General features: G+C 31.8%; 2 protein-coding genes across 4 annotated transcripts; one reads left to right on the top strand and one right to left on the bottom strand.

The window, feature by feature from the left end:
- The first annotated feature begins 795 nt into the window (after nucleotides 1-795).
- On the top strand, nucleotides 796-7,070 carry LOC114173357 (Major facilitator superfamily protein). Of its 2 annotated transcripts, XR_003602496.2 has the most exons (10): nucleotides 797-1,252; nucleotides 1,611-1,755; nucleotides 2,358-2,526; nucleotides 2,801-3,056; nucleotides 3,995-4,083; nucleotides 4,669-4,851; nucleotides 4,934-5,019; nucleotides 5,096-5,180; nucleotides 6,256-6,542; nucleotides 6,696-7,070. XR_003602496.2 is itself a non-coding variant. In XM_028057689.2 (9 exons), exons 1-9 carry the CDS (start codon nucleotides 1,051-1,053, stop codon nucleotides 6,388-6,390), a joined length of 1,350 nt encoding a protein of 449 aa, XP_027913490.1. In that variant the 5' UTR covers nucleotides 796-1,050; the 3' UTR covers nucleotides 6,391-7,070. The 2 variants fall into 2 exon arrangements, 1 of the variants encoding a protein (XP_027913490.1); XM_028057689.2 differs by having other exon boundaries at nucleotides 796-1,252; nucleotides 6,256-7,070.
- On the bottom strand, nucleotides 6,471-14,322 carry LOC114173359 (putative prolyl 4-hydroxylase 9). 2 transcript variants are annotated; one of them, XM_028057691.2, is made up of 9 exons: nucleotides 13,958-14,322; nucleotides 13,702-13,839; nucleotides 13,240-13,397; nucleotides 12,436-12,538; nucleotides 10,400-10,495; nucleotides 8,962-9,027; nucleotides 8,756-8,875; nucleotides 7,795-7,919; nucleotides 6,471-6,812 (listed from the first exon to the last, which is right to left on the bottom strand). In XM_028057691.2, exons 1-8 carry the CDS (start codon nucleotides 14,093-14,095, stop codon nucleotides 7,830-7,832), a joined length of 909 nt encoding a protein of 302 aa, XP_027913492.1. In that variant the 5' UTR covers nucleotides 14,096-14,322; the 3' UTR covers nucleotides 6,471-6,812; nucleotides 7,795-7,829. The 2 variants fall into 2 exon arrangements, with proteins under 2 accessions (XP_027913492.1, XP_027913491.1); XM_028057690.2 differs by lacking the exon at nucleotides 6,471-6,812 and having other exon boundaries at nucleotides 7,681-7,919; nucleotides 13,958-14,321.
- Between the last annotated feature and the right edge of the window lie 2,229 nt (nucleotides 14,323-16,551).

The following is a 16,551-nucleotide window of genomic DNA, read 5'->3' as shown; positions in this document are numbered from 1 at the left end:
TTTGATCGTAATTTTTATTTTTTACTGCTATTTTGTTTTTTTAAATAACAATCAAAATCTCAGTAAATAATAGCAGATGCTTAGATTTAATAATTAATACGAAGATAAATGCTTAAATTAAGGACTAAAATAATAATAAGTAATTAAATTTAAAACCTAAATAATAGCATGCGACAAAATTTGAGATTTAATTAATAAAGTTTAAAAATAAAAAATTCAGCGAGTGTGATAGGTGGGAGACTTGTTTAGTGACAGAGATCAAAGCGAAAAAATTATATATTTTAGTTTTGATATTTTCTTAAAGTAAATTACATTTAAAAAAAAATTAGTGTTGCTTTTCTACATTTTCTACATTATTTGTTGAGAATTTTACTGAATTTGAAGTTAGAAGTAGGGATAATAATTAACATATTATATGCTAATATGAGATTAGAAATGTTGTCCCTTTAATACTTATCATTTATTTAGTTTTTTAAATAAAAAATTTAAGTAAAACTTTACTTATTTCCCAACATTGACGATAAAATGGTATTACAATTTTTTTTATAGCATCTATTATTTCATAATTATTGCAAATTTTACATCAAGAAATATTTTAAATGGTCAAACATATTATTTCTATCACAAATTTGTATTATAAATACGCGATGATTGTTAATGTTATAAAATTTTCGTCTTAAATATCAATCTTTATTTTTATTTTGAAGAGTATTTTTGAATATATGGTTGTTAATACTATGTTTTTTTTTTGTCTTTCATGACCTATGTACTGAAGACGTTATTATCAGGGTACCACCACATAGACAAAATGTAATTAGACGAAGGAATGCGCTTCAATTCCCTTCTCGTTTTATTATCTCCATCCGCGGTATCAGTTTCACTAATCAAACCACCACCCGTCGTCGATCAAATCCATAGTCTCCCTCAGTCTCACTCTCCGCCTCTTCCCGTTCTCGAACCGCGACCTAGGGTTTGCCTCAGATTCTAAGGGAACGTGATTTTTCTTGCGTTCTCTTTTCCTGCGTCTTCAAACAGAGATTATAAAAACCGATGGCAGTAGTCATTGAGAGCTCCGTTTGGGAACTAAATCCATCCATATACATCTTCATCTTCTTTTCTTGCTGCTTCTCGATCTTTCTTTTTCCTCACGCCTCTAACCTCAACAGAACATCCACAATCTTCGACCATGGAACCTCTCACTCGTTTCTCCATTTCCAGCGGAATTTCCTCTTCGTCTATTCTCTCGCATCAGGTTGCGTTCACTATATTTTCTTATTCACTGTAGGATTGTTCGGTTTCTTTTACAATGTGCGGGATCAGCTTTCTGGACTTTGGAGTTCTTTTTGTTTATGGAGGAAGAATCGAAACCTAAAGAAAAACAAAATATCTTGTTAGCTGTAGCTGAACATTCTCTGATTAACTTTAGCCGAACATTCATTTCTATGTTATTTTTGTTTCGAAAAAAATGATTTATATTTTTCTTATTTTTTTAGTCATTTGTTCTGTTTCTGAATAAAAATTCCGAAACTCGCCTGTTTTAATTAGTTACTCAATTGAGATTTAGATCTGTAATGTGCAAGTGCGAATGACGGTTTCGTTTCTCTTGTCAGTAATGGAAGGTCTATGGTCAGTGTTCGGGGAGTATGAATTTGCTTCGTATGGAATCGGCAGGGAAACTATGGTTAAGTCTCTGTGTTACGGATATGCAACAGCTCTCTTCGCTGCACCTTTCCTTGGCGTGTTTTCGGATGTAATGTGAGACTCTAGTTTTTAGTCGTTGACGTTACTGATCAATTAAGATTTATAATTATGTTTAAGTAATTCAAAGTTGAGTTTAGTGTTAAAAGTCAGCCTTTGCAATTGTGTTGTTTACGTAGCGTCATTTATGGTGTCTGTTTTAGTAAAGATGATTTGGTTGTTTAATTATTTTATTTATGACAATGTACGTCATCCAAAATATAACATGGAATTCCTTCCGTTTGGAAGGAAGACTTACTGTCACCGTGAATTATTGTTGATGCCTAATTTACTAAAGTGTTTTCTGTTGATTGGTGGCTCTTGAGATGATATTAGGAATCTTATTTAGACATTTACATTTCCAATTGTTGAGGAAGAATATGATCAATATTCCGATGTCAATTTCGTCTTCCTGTGAATTGTTATCACTTTTTCAATGTTTGTCATTTTTGCTATGACATCGTTGTTATGGTAGATGTCAATATATGAAAGGCATCTTGGTTAATTCAGAAGCATTAATGCTAAATCATGCATATTCAAGAAATTTATACATTTTTTTGTACAAATTTATGATGATTTGTCAGAAGATTATTCTAACCCACTCTTTAATTTTGATGTAGAGGTCATAAGAAATCTAGTTTAATCTTTTGCATTCTACACTTCATTTTTGGCGTATGGAAGAGGATTTCAGAGCAGCCAAGTGTATTCATGACTACCATATGTCTCTCTCTGGCCAATACTATATTTTCATTTAGTTTTGAGAATTGGATGGTCACTCAACATGAAAAGGTAATCGGTGAATGTTATCCTTTTATCTTGATTTCCAGATAGGCACAGATTTCAGTCTAAGCATCCATAACTTTGCCACTGGAAAAATGGCAAATTAGGAGCTTACTTCTTCCTGGTTAAATAACTTGATCCATTCTATTTTTCTTTTCGTCTTTACATGGAAAATCACTTTACGTGGAAAGTACACGGCTTCTAAGGAAAAAGACATAGGATAGGAATGCTTAAAATATCTAAAGTATAACATCACTTTGGAATATTGTGTTTTTGTTTGCAGCAAGGGCACAGACTTGATTCGCTTAATGATACATATTGGTTAATGTCTTTCTTTGAGTCTGCAAGTTTTATTGCCAGCCAAATGTTTGCAAACTGGCTTATTGGTAATAATACGGAAAAAAACACTGCTCCTTCATTTGTTGTTATTTTTTTTGCTGCCACATGCTTCACTTTTATCACCAGAGGATGGACAGAAACTTCTGGAACGGCATCTCTTAAGGACTATAGTCGCTCCTTCTATGCCTACATTTTAGGTGGTAAGTTGCTTTTGTTGTTCTTTTTTTTCTTTATTATTTTATGAACAAATTTTATTTTAATTTTATTTTTATATAAAACAGTTCCATGCTCTTAAGAATGCTGTACTTAACATTTGTTTAGCAATCTGATAACTTAGTAAAGTTTCTGGAAATTACCAAGGCAGCTCATCCCTTTTATTTATGTTCCTGTAAGATAATAGCTGCTATTTTGTCTTCAGAATATGTACATAGTACGAGTTAGTGTTTAAGCGGAGATACTAATAAGAATTTCTTTCTTTCCTTTAATTTTATGCCCATATATCAAACTTCTGCTTTTCTTGCTGGTTTTCTTTGCTTCATGGCTGCTCCCTCCCTTCCCTTGCTTTGATCAATGCTTATTTACTTTCTTTTCTGTGACAGTTTTTTGCATTGCGATATTTTTATTCAAAATAAATAATCCACTATTTATTCAATTATTGTTGCAACTTGTAAGAGAAGCTGCGATAGAAATCTAGCTAAACATAAGAGGAAATACGCATGCAGAGGCTCAATTTCTTTAAGCTTGGATCTCATGCTTTAGATTTGATTTCGCTGCAACATGGAGATTTATAATGAAAGTCATGGATGCTTATATTAAGGGGCTATTTTTTTTTTTTTAAATTGCTAAGTTTCTGATGATTAACCTATCTCCTTGTAATATTTTTTTTTCTTTTGTATATAATTTGTCTTGCCAATGGTTTAATCTTGTTTTATTTTAGTTTCAATCTCAAGCTGTATTTAACCTAAGCTATGCATTACAGAGTCTGTACGCTCAGACTGACGATGTATAATGATACTTTAGTTGATTAGATGCGAAAAAGAGATGGCACTAGGGAACACATTATCAATTTTACAACAATTTAATGAATAGATTTAGTAATCTACTGTTTATATACTGATTGTAATTTTATAATCCACAGATAAAAGGATATGGTTGTTGGCGTGGGCACAAACTTGCCTTCACTTCTCTATAGGAATTTTTTGGATCCTTTGGGCACCTACAGTGGTGGTATGATATCAAATTTTAGAGCATATCTTATGATATACTGAGGCATGAATATATGTAGAGTATATTTAAAATGCTAAGACAGTATTGCATTAATGGATGTTTTATGGGCTTTCTTTTCTTCTTATTGCTTCTTTGTATTATTGAATCTAGAACTGGACTTAATTGAACAAGTTTATAAGTAATTTTGCTTCTCTGCCCATTATTGTGGGAAAATCTCTTCTGATGATTGGCTCTATTAAATATCTCAGAAAAACTGTATAGGTTTAATCTCCCTTGTGTCTAAAATACACATAGGGTGAATGTGCTTTTAATAAAGAGTGATATAAGTATATATGACAACCAAAGATAAATATGGTAAATAGAAGATTTGTTATGAATAATATGAACAATATCTACCAATATCAAACAATGTCTATTTTTCCCTAATAAACAATGGACGTTATGTTTCCTTAATTAACATAAAACCTGATATATCTAATAGGCTCATTATGAAAAGAGGCTTAAGCAATTGAACTTGCTATTTTATCATTCTAAGTCATAGGATGGTTTTGGTTTATACATATAACTTTATGACATTGGTTTTAGGCTGATGGCCGAGAAGTGCAACTGGGCTTGATATATCCATGCTTTCTGGGCTCAAGAATGATAGGAAGCACTGCATTTCCGTGTCTCACTAGTGGGCCTTCATCGCTTAGAACTGAGGACTGCCTAGTTTTTGCTTACATTATACTGGCTTTTCTCCTTTCTATTGTGGCTTATGACTATCAGGTGCAGTTACTTATATATTTAGAAAGTATCAAATGTATTTTTTGTCAGATTTCTGAAATCTTGAGTCTTCTCTCATGTGCAGGAAATTGGGGTTCTGGTGACGCTATTTTGCTTGTTTCATGCATGTGTTGGGTTTGTTTTGCCATCACTTGCTAGATTGAGGACCATGTAATCTCTTTAACTATATTTGTACTTTTTCATTTGTTCAGAATTGGATTTTTAGTTTTATCTACTTTTTTTGCAGGTATGTTCCTAATGAATTGCGTGGAGGGATGATGGGCTTTTCTCTCGCCCTGGCAAATGGAGCTATTCTGCTTTCTGTGGTGCAGGTATGTATTTATGTATAATGTTATCTAAAGTTTTAGGAAGCATGTAATTAACCAATTAAGCATTATTAACATGATTTCAATAAACAATGATAAGGGGCTACTTCGTTTGAAAAAAATGTTCTGTTTTTTATTTTTTATTCCTCTATTATTTAAAAAAATATCTCATTGTTTTTACTGCTTTCTATTTTGATAGATTTGTGTAGAAAATAGTGAAAACAGTAAACAAGATTTATTCACTGTTTTCTTTAGAAATATTTGAAAACAGAAAACAAAATGGAAATATGATGACATTTTTGTAACTTAAAAGTGGAAAGAAGTTATGAAAATAGTAGACTTTTTCTTATAAACATTTACACAGAAGACACGCTAATTTTGTGAGGTTTTGAATCTACATTCATACAATCGTGGAGGGTGGCATAGTATTCCTACACAGTCATTTCTACAGTAGTAGACAGAAGTGATAGTTTAAATTCCTAATCGTGCCTGCATTTTTTTTCCGCAACTTTGAAAATATAAATGTTTTTTTTTTCTTTTTTGACTTTGGATTGAACTTCTTGATTGCCACAACTTGTTGATTAGCCATGTAGGGTGACTGTGTGTGTTTGAATCACTCATGAAGGAGGGTTAACTTATTGAAATACAATACTTTAGGTGTAATATTTTGAGGGAGTGACTACGGTAACCGTTAGGTATTATGCCTTAGTTGAGTTGTTATATTAGTTATAAATGTTCTGTAATTTCATTAAATATAATCAACAAGAAGCAATAAATGATTGATGATGCACGTTTGGTATTTGGTATCCTTGAAAAGATGGTGCTGAGGTAATTCACTACAGTTAAATGTTTGATCAATGCATCAGCTTATTTTGAATGATTTTGTAAATTTCATTGTGTATTTATTATGTTTAAACTGGTTCATGTCTGTATTTGCTGTCATATATGTTGACTTCCTGTTGACTTCCTCTTTACGTTTGTAGCATGACAAATGATTTGGTGAAAGACATCGGGTGTTTCAACTGGTTCATGTGTGTATGTGCTGTCGTATATATTGTTGACTTCCTCTTTATGTTTGCAGGGTGGCTATTATCGGAATGTAGGAAATGCAGCATTAATGACATTTGGTGTGAGTGGTTTATTGCTAGCAGCTGGTTGCATGCATGCCCTGAAGCAATGGGGTAAGCAACCGTATAACAACTGGCGTAAGCAGTGAATGTATGACCCTTTGGCAGGCTTTCGTAGTGGTGGATGACGGACTCTTTTATTGAATGCAATGAGGAAAGAGTAAAGAGATGAAGAACTTAGATGATGCCAATTCAGGCAAGGGGTAATAAATTTCAAAAAGGATACAAACATCGACTACTAGTGAGTACTGAACTGAACTGACATTGGGGTTCTTTCTGTAAGGATAGGGAGAGACTAAACAATGAAACTTTATAGTTTAACTCTCCTTGAGTATGTCAGCATTTTAAGTTACTCTGGACCAACGGATTTCTAATTCTCAGTGATATATTGTAGCTTGCATACTTTGCTGCTTGGGTTTGCTTATGGAGGATATATTCAATTGCACAAGCTTTGGAAATTGCTTTCAGAATCTGTATCTCGTGACGAATGCCAGCTTCTCCAGAAGAGCACCTAAAGATCATAAGGTGAAAATTGAATATTATGGTTTGGTTATGTTAGCATATCAAAGTAGTCATGTGTTATTAGCTGGGTTAGTTCATTCAAAGTTTCTTAGCATAAACCATGACACTGACTAACCCTAGCATGTTAAGTAAGAAGGTTTATATGAAGTCACAGTGAAAACATTTGAAGCTCTGGTGATGTGATTACATCAATTTGATCAAGACACAATTCAGCCGGTAACAATTTGGTTTACTTGTTTTTCTGCTATATAGGACCTCTCTGTTTCTGTCATTTTGCCTTAGAAAAAACTAAGTAATCATAAACTATATGTGAAAAAGTTTTATATAATCGTTGTTTTGTGTAAGCTGAACTACATAAATAAAGGTACTAATGGTTAGGTGTTGTTTGTTCTTAAGTTAGAAACAGTACTTTCTTTAAAATAACAACTTAAATTTTTTCGCTCTCAATCATAACTAAGTAGGCTTGTTATCGTAGCCGAATAATTACTTTATTTCAGATGATAGAAATACTTACATTTTTTTCTTCTAATATGGGTCCTATTTTTATATTTGAAGTCTTTTTAATTAGTGAAATAATGCTCATTTATACGTAATATATTCCTCTTCAGATAAAATCAATGTTTTGAATTGAAAATCTGTTTATCTTTGATTTTGCATTTTATTTAATCAAAAGTGTGTTACAAAGAGTACTGTTGAAAGAAAGCATTCGATATGTAAAAGATACACCTAAGGTATTATTGAATCCAAGTTGTTTGATCTAAAGTTATAGCTTTGAATTACGATAAATTTTTTAGCAATTGACTTTTTCGTCCTTTATGAAATGTTTATTGACTATGAATAACTCATGCTATATCATGTGCATTGTCCAAATCTTCACAATTTCTCATTAAATTTTGTCCTCGATTAGTCATCAAAGCTATAAACATATTTTAGAACAAAATCTAAATGGCTGTTGACGTAAATATTGCTACCGGTGGAGCTTGAAATCAATTGCAGGTAGCATCATTTAATCGTCGTCTTGTATTTGATCCCTTATCCACTTTGTTGCTACCCATTTCTCTCCTTTTATCACGGGACAGCTTCCGTGGAGTGATGTCTGCCAAAGTATACACAGAAAGAAGGTCAAATAATGAGCCCATTATAAAGCCTGTGAAATCTAATCCATTCATGTAAAATCTAGTTTAAACCACGTTACGCACATATTAATGTCATTTTATTAATTAACCAAAAAATTCAGTGGTCTTAATTTAATAGATTCTAGTGAGTCCTTCCTTGCATAGTTCTCCAAAGAGAGGGTGTTCTTAAGTCACGTGTGTTTGACACTTGACTTTCTCCCCTTCAAATTTCAAAGCTCGTAGAGTTTAGTTTGCTATACATCTTTCTTCTTACCCTTGTGCTTCTTCCTTATCGAGGGGTTACACACTTCCAAGAGTACTTTGGACCTTTTTTTCCCCTTTTCGATATCCCAAGAACTTTGAAGTTTAAGGTTTGTATTATCTATTTTCGAGTGTGTGAAACTTCCAAGAACATTTAGGAGCCTCTTTTTTTCTATACGTCGGACAACACTTTAAAGTATGAAGTATGTATTCTCTTTTTGTTTCTGTACGAGAAAGAAATGCATTTTGGAGCTTCTTTTCTTTGCGACACACAACAATTTGAAGTATGTTCTCTATCTGTTTCTGTGCGAATACGAAGTTAATCTTCAAAAATACGGAATAAATTATTAAAAGACCATAAATTTCAATGTCAAGAATAAAAGTGGAAAATTTGCTTCATTTGGAAGCTATTAAAAAAAAAATTAGGCACCTTAAAAACCTATCCTGTTCGCTTGTGATTTTAACACCCATTTTGTAACCCCACACCCCCATTCCAGCCTTGCTAAACAAATAAGTTTAAAAGATGACAACATTATCAGGAAAAGAAAAGACTAACCTGATCAATTGTACCATTAGGTAATAGTGAATAAAATAGAAGCCCATCCCCTTTGCGCGGCTTTACTTTTAAACCAACACAGTCCTCGAAATTATAGCTACCGTCCATGTTGAATCCATTCTGCAGAATGATAAGACGCTAATTACCTTCTAAGTAGATTAGTAATGGGATGTATGTGATTAAAGTAACGACAAACTTGGTTTCACCTCAAACGGGAACATGGTCTCCCCACCTTCTGGAACATCAGTCAAATACAGCAAAAAAGAAGCTACCTGCATGGAACTTAGTTAAGGTCGAACTTATTAAACAAAAATCTATAAGTTTACGAGATAAAATTGTAATATAAAAAGCAATTTAATATAAAAAAAATTGAGTTGGCGATAAGTATATGCAACTTGAGTTGATCAGGTTTCCTGAAAATAGAATTAGGGACAGTACCAACGGGTTTGAACAAGATACTCCAATATCCATTTTTTTTACCCGATTGATACTTTCATTTTAATTACAAAAAATATAATATTAAATTTAATTTAAACATACTAAGGTAATTAATTACAAAAGCATATTTATCATGACAGACTAGCGTTATTTTGCGTAGAACGTATGCAAAAGCTCTGGAACTACGATAGATATAAATGCAATATAAGAAATCTCAACACGGCTAGAGGATAATGTTGAGGCCAAGGAACTAAATAGATCCAAATACAACAATAAGAAATCTCAATATATATCCAAATACTAGGATTGAGCTTTCGTTAACTTCGCACCAATAAGATAATATCAATTCAATTTTTTATATTATTTTGGTATAAATTTTGAATTAAATAATTTTACTATTTCATAATATACATGGCAATATAATATCACACCGTATAAATCATCAACTAAAATAATTTTATAGGTTATCAACTTTTATCTTTATAATATTTTTAAGATTATATTATTTTAATATGAATGCAGCTATTCATACCCGAGAGGGAATTTTTTCCGTTAGTGTAACCTAAGAAGTATTAGACTCCTCTTTTTAAGAAATTAATATCCATTTTAAGGTGAAAAAGCTTTCCATCTATCCTTTTCTTTTCCTCAAGATAGTTGGCGTTTTAAAAATACTTATACCTTTTTGAAAACATGCTATATTTTTAGTGAACTATTATTTTTGGTGTATTATTATTAAGAAGAAACAACACTAAAAATTACCTATCAAACAACAAGAGTCTTGTCCAATTTTAAAACTTGTTATAGTTTAAAAGAAATAACGAAAATTTTAAATAAAATTTCATAAACGACATTACTGGGTGTATATGTATAAGATTTCATTTTGTTTTCCAAATTCCCACAATGATGTTGAAGAATAGGTATCAGGACATAGACATGTCCTAAGAAAGGAAAAGGGATAAAGACCTCTCATGTTAAAAAAGAATATGATAATCTTGTATTTGATCTCTTTTCTCTGTACATCTTTATTTTTTATTGGCATTGTTTACTATTTTTAAATTTAGCACAACCATCAATATTAATCCTAAACTTCACATGATATTAATACTAAACTTCACATGGTTGTCGGTGCTAGGTTGGCAAACAACCATCCTAAAAATTCACAAAAGCTTAAAAAATGAGAATGTACGAGTTTAACTTTAGACGTACCCGTCGGCTCTTTTGTGGGCCATATTCAGCATAATCAAATGCATCATAATGAGAATTGTATTTCTGTCCAACCTCATAGCGTAGGATATTAAATGCCTGAAACATCATTATCACTCAGATAATTTGGAAAACAAATTCAACAAAAATCAAAGGCTAGGAAAGTTAATATTTATTGTCTACATTAACATTGATTTTAAAGGGGTTTAGTTTTTTTTTCCCTTTCTTTTAGTTAAAATTTAATATGGCTGATTAAAGGCTAAGACAACATGCCAACACCTCTAAACTATACTTAAAGCCTAGTTAAAAACTTCGATTTTACCTTATCAAAAGAAAAATTGAATATTACAAATTTAAAAAATCATAGTAGGTGACATTATTTCTCAGTATCGTTATCCTATTATTTTATTTCATAGAAGACAACATAGAAAATTTAGTTCAAATTCACTAGCAACATGAGGACTATTACTTTGTTAGAGAAGGAAAGAATAAAAAGCTCTCCAGCTCGTCTTTTCAGTGGTAGGTAGCAACAGAAATGTGTCGTTGAACAATGGGAGATTCCTATGTACCAATGTACGAAATCAAACCTCATAGGCATCAAACAAAAAGTTTGCTGCCAACTGTAAGGAACACATTTACCGTTCGAAAGGGTACAAATTTATAAAAGATTCTTTCAATTTCAATTAGCCCATCCCACCGATATGTTAAGTTTAATATATGATCATAAGATAGGAGCTATGATAGCAAAATGATCTTGATATTAGGAGGATAGATATTAAAATTATCACAGGAAAAAATGTGAATAGCATGACCATTACGTGGAAAGTTGATCATTGTTTACAGTTATGTTTCTTATACATCAATCAATCTAGTCCTGCCTCTGCGATCCCCTCTACTGGCAGTTAAGAAGGCAGAAAAAGTGCTAACAGATTCCACGACACCAAAAAGAAAACAATACATTTTCTTAATATTTTTAAATATTTTTATTTTTTCCCTTACTTATTTTTACATCAAAATAATAGCATACGTAAACTAATTAAAAATTAAGTAGGAAGAAAAGTATAAATAAAACAATAATATGTAATATTATCATACATTCTATGAAGAACACTTAGAAATAAATTTTTTTCAAAGATTAGAATATCAAAAGAAAAAAAGTATATAGAAAAACATTATCTCTCCTCTGCAACTAAAACACGATGAACCATCAATTAGAAGTGTGTTTATTATTTAATTCCATTCAATTTAACCTACTTCCAATTCATTCAATCCAATCTAACACTCACATTGCTTGGAAGTGCAAAACTTCCATTCAACACCATTCTAACGAACACCCTAAAAACTGAAACAGGAAAGGATCAATCCAACTAAGCACCATAAATTCCCTCAGTAGTCTCAACTCTGCTTCATTTCCCACATTAAATCTTAACATTTATTTACTTTCATTAACTGAATTTTGAGCCAACAGAAGTACCCGATGTTAATTCATTGTGATGGGGAGATGATAAAGCAGAAGTATGGCAAGCAACAATCTAACATTCACGAAGCATTATTCTAGAGAATTCAAAGACAAAATAAGGTTACGTCAAAACACCAGTGTGCACCTATTAAAGAAACAATTTGGTAACGAACCTGACGTATTTTCTTTGACTAAAGCAATTAAGGAGAAAGTTGAAACAAACAAGTTTTGCAGAAAATATTGAAACTGATACCAAAAGGAAAAAGTGGCTTATTTAAGAAGGAAAATCCAGATACCAAGTAACAGGGTTCGATTGGTTACTTGTGCAAAAATCCTATTCTCTTCCCTAATAATTAATGCTTTGCAGAAGTAATAGATATGATGGATGATACTAGTTTTACTAGAAAGGAAAAGCTGCTGTAAATTAACAGTTTTTACTTCGTATTACAGATACAAATTCAAACAATCCATTAACTAAAACAAAAACCATAAGAGAATTCATTGAAGTAAATCAGATTAACAAGCATTTTCAAAATGCCCTTTCTGCAGAGCGAGACAGCCAATTGAGTAGGGATCTTACCTCTCCGTGAATTCTAGGAATTTTTGTTGCTCTGGCAATTTTCTCCTCAACGGCATATAAAGTCCCCGTTTCATCCTCGGAAGCACTCATAAAAACACCATAGCTGTTAAAAGAAGAATGTAGACATAACATAAGCTCACAATATGACTTTATATTAAATAATGTGCATCTTTGGATTTTAGGAGAAGAGGTCCTCATAACCATAATCGCCAATTCTCCCATGGGCTAGATCATTTCTTAATCAGACTATATGTATACCACGGAGAGGCGTATAAAATATCAGCATGTAACGCAAAGTTTCACTAATTGAAACTCCCACGGATTACTTGAGGATACTTTTTAAAGGAATTTAGTTTAAAGCATAATAAATTTAAAAAACCTATCATCTAAGAACCACAATGAGGCTTGAAATTATTCTATCTTCAAGCAGATAAAAGGTCAAGACTAAGGAAATAAAAACAAGTTGCGTTGACATCTTGGTCTTCGTTAGAGGCAAGGAATAGGAGAGCAAATATAAAGGAAGCGAACATATTTCATCTAATTTCTCAGAACTTGAAAAATTTGTCAGGTTCACCATAATCCCAATTGGAAACAATCATGCATCTTAGATTTGTTATCTTAGCCATTCCAATTCCAGGACTATATTCTTTCTTTTGACTTTTCGTATAAGCAAGCCAGGCTCGTTGAGCTTGTGGAAGAATTTGTGATAAAATCATAATCCTAAGTTTAACATTCTACTTTGTGCAGTTTATAATGAAGGCAGACAAATAAGTATTCCACAGACACATACTAACTACACATTACCTTGTTCTGATTCCCTTTGTATTCTCCTCCGTTTCTCCCTTACGTAACGCCAATGTTGATGGCTTGAGTCCTACTTTTGCAATTTTAACTATGCTTTCACATTGTTGTGCACTCGCAAAATTAGGAAAATACAGAGCGCGAGGATACCAGCTCAAAACCTAAGGACCACAAATCAAGGACACATTTATTTGAAATTCAAAGTTCAATTGCTCAAGTAATTCCTCCAACAAAATCGTATGCCCAACATTATCACATTCACACAACAATTGAAATTAAAAATGTCAGAGATGCGATCATCTCATAAACGTTTATGAAATCAAAATATTAACGTAAATTCACCGTAATAAACTAATAAAAAAGATATTGCTCTATTTCAAACAGATGAAAAGCAGATTTTATCTACCCTAGCAGAAGAACATTTCAGCAAAAAATTGCGAAGCACGAAAAAGCGAAATCGCGCACCTGAAAAGGAATCAATGTAATGGAATCGTCTCCAGACTCTCCAGCTTGCAACAAATTATACTCCGTCTTCTCCTCCGTCGATTTTTCAGTTAACCTCGCTCTCGCTCTCGGCATCAGCCTCAGGTCATCTTCACGTTCCTAAATTCCAGTGATCTCTTATTTCGAATACTTTCCAGCAAAAGAAAACAAAAATCGAAGCGAAAAAGAGCTTAAAATACTGAAAAACAACGTGATTAGGATTGTTGTGAAGGAAAACCTGGTAGTGAGAGAAGAGACTGGAAGCAAAGAATCCAGCGAGAAAGAAGAAGATGCCTATAAGGAAGACGAAAGGCAAGCCGAGCCTGTTCGTCCTCCAATTCCATCTCGAATTTCCCTTAACCGTTTTGGTTTTCATGTGGATTGTGCGGAGCGTTACTACGTTTTACTTTGTTGGAAGTGCAAAATGAATGGTAACTTACTAGCAAGAGCAGAGCAACTCTGAACAATATAGCACTTGACCGATTCGAGTCCCAAGTTGACCATGAGCTTCTTGCAGCTGCTAACTACCCTTTTCCTAACGGATTTACAGCTGGTGCACCTTGTTTATGTCCACTGTTGATTGATTTGAATTTGCATTAAATTCAATCTTCAGTACCAAATATGAATTAATAATGAATTCAATAACTAGTTAATTAAAAGCATTGGTTAGCATTCTCCACTACAGTTTAATGTATAGTCAGAAATGTGCGACTAATAAAAGAACAAAACCAAAAACTCTTTTTCAGACATGCACTACAAAATCTGAATATTTATTTTCTAGAAATATAAAAAGAAAACTTATTTTATTTCTTTTTTCATGCAGTATGGTTTTTATTTGTTTTTTATACTGATAAATTTAATATTGAGTTATTTAACATTAGTTAATTGATTAATAGAAGCATTTATTCGATTTAGAACATTTTTTATCACGGATTTTTACCTTCTGTTTTCTTTAGTGTAAATAATACCAAATCTGATTCTGTGTATAAAAGGCAAAAAGTTAACACACTATGAACAATTTAAATAGTTTTTTTTTTCTTTTTTACTTACTACTGATAATGACAAGTTCGAATTCTATTTCAAACATGAATTTACTATTAACCTTACTTTTTGGTGAATATAAGAAATAAACGAATGTTTAGTTAATAAACTTCACAATTACGAAATCTAATTTTATTTTAACTCCTTATAAATTTATTTAGCAACCTCTTTAGTAAGATTTATATTTTCTTGCATATAAAGAAAGAGTTTAATGATTATGTAAACATTTTTTACTAACTTCTTTAGTGACGAAGTTTACACTCAAAGGAAATAAATGAAGAGTTTATAACATCTTCTAAGACATCAGTTTACATCGCTCTTTCCATAATTATTGTTTTTATGTATGATAAGACGATCTTTTCAAATAAGAATTATATTGGGTATTCACATTAATTAATGAAGTTTCACATTTGCAATTCATGCATTGAATGGAAACAGTAAATATTCACATTAAATACTAACAGTTTCTTTTTAGGGTTAGAAGACTTTTTCTTTGACAAGGTCTTTATGTCACTGACATTAATGGTTTATGTTTATTCTTTGATGCCAAACAAGTCCATTAAATTAAATGGACAGTTTCTCCTTCCACTCCACGGTTAGTGTTTTATAAGATTTTTTTTTAAAGAAACAAAGATTTATTGTAAACAAATTTATGTAAGATATTAGGAAATTATTTTTAACCTAAAATTTTAAAATAATAATTTTATAAATATTTTATCGATATATTTTTATTTTTATTATTTAATATAATATAAGACTTCTGGCTCATTTTAAATTTTTAAAACAATTTTAGAAAAAAAAATTCATCCCTAATTCCGAATACCAATTGCAAGAAATCCCTCACATATGCATTGATTCCTTTGTCGTGGAGTTATAGGAAAATGTCACAACATTGACTCTTATGTTGTGTCATGCATGTGGACTTATTGGCATGCTTGTCCCTGGCATTGATTCGCCTCAGATACTGCACAAATAGTATTGAGTTTATTTTACTGTTGGCACGTGAATTGGCTTAAAAACCATCTACCATTTTAACCGAATCCAAAGGCCAATGACTTTAGCTATAAATCCAGAAAATTCTCATAAACAAAATTACTGTAACATTGTCAACAAGTACTCTCCATCAAATTTCAAATTTTCTGTTATTTACGCTCAAGTTAGAATCATGTTATGTTCAAATCAAACATGTAGTATGTATTATAAATCTCATGAATTCTTTTACATTTGTTGAGATGAAACAGAGTATGTTTGCCCATTCATCTAGATTAGACATGTAGCATGAACTTTGGCAGATTTATTGAGATCGAACATATATGGTGTATTTGTTTTCATGTTTGAGATATGAAATATGAGTTAAAAAGTCTTGAAAGTTAGATCGATTTGTTTGGTATAAGAAATTTATGTTTCATTGAATGTTAAAATACCTAAAATAGCCGTTACATTCGAAGCAACAACATACATGTTTTTACATTCTCATTGCATTCAACAAAATTTATCTTCAACTTAAATTCAAACATACGTTTAATATTTTTCATTAGTAGTCAAGTCAACGACACAAGGTAAAATTGGTCATGTAGATGTATAGGATGAATAACTATTTTCACAATTACTAACATTTTTGTTTTGCTGACATCCTCGTCAACCTTAATTTTATACAGTGAGTTGGTTGTAGTTCTTACCGTCAACCTTAGTTCTAAGATTATGTCCATTGTAGATTTTCTTATTAACCATAATTTGAAGACTAAATTCGTTGTAAATTTCCTTGTCATTCTTAGATTTAGGACTACGTCC

The sequence above is a fragment of the Vigna unguiculata genome, chromosome 2 (assembly GCF_037176805.1).
Source record: "Vigna unguiculata cultivar grain cowpea cultivar isolate G323 ecotype 2 chromosome 2, ASM3717680v1, whole genome shotgun sequence".
NCBI classification, from domain to species: Eukaryota; Viridiplantae; Streptophyta; class Magnoliopsida; order Fabales; family Fabaceae; genus Vigna; species Vigna unguiculata.
The sequence above is the reverse complement of the archived record's forward strand: the minus strand, read 5'-3'. Positions and strand labels throughout refer to the sequence as shown.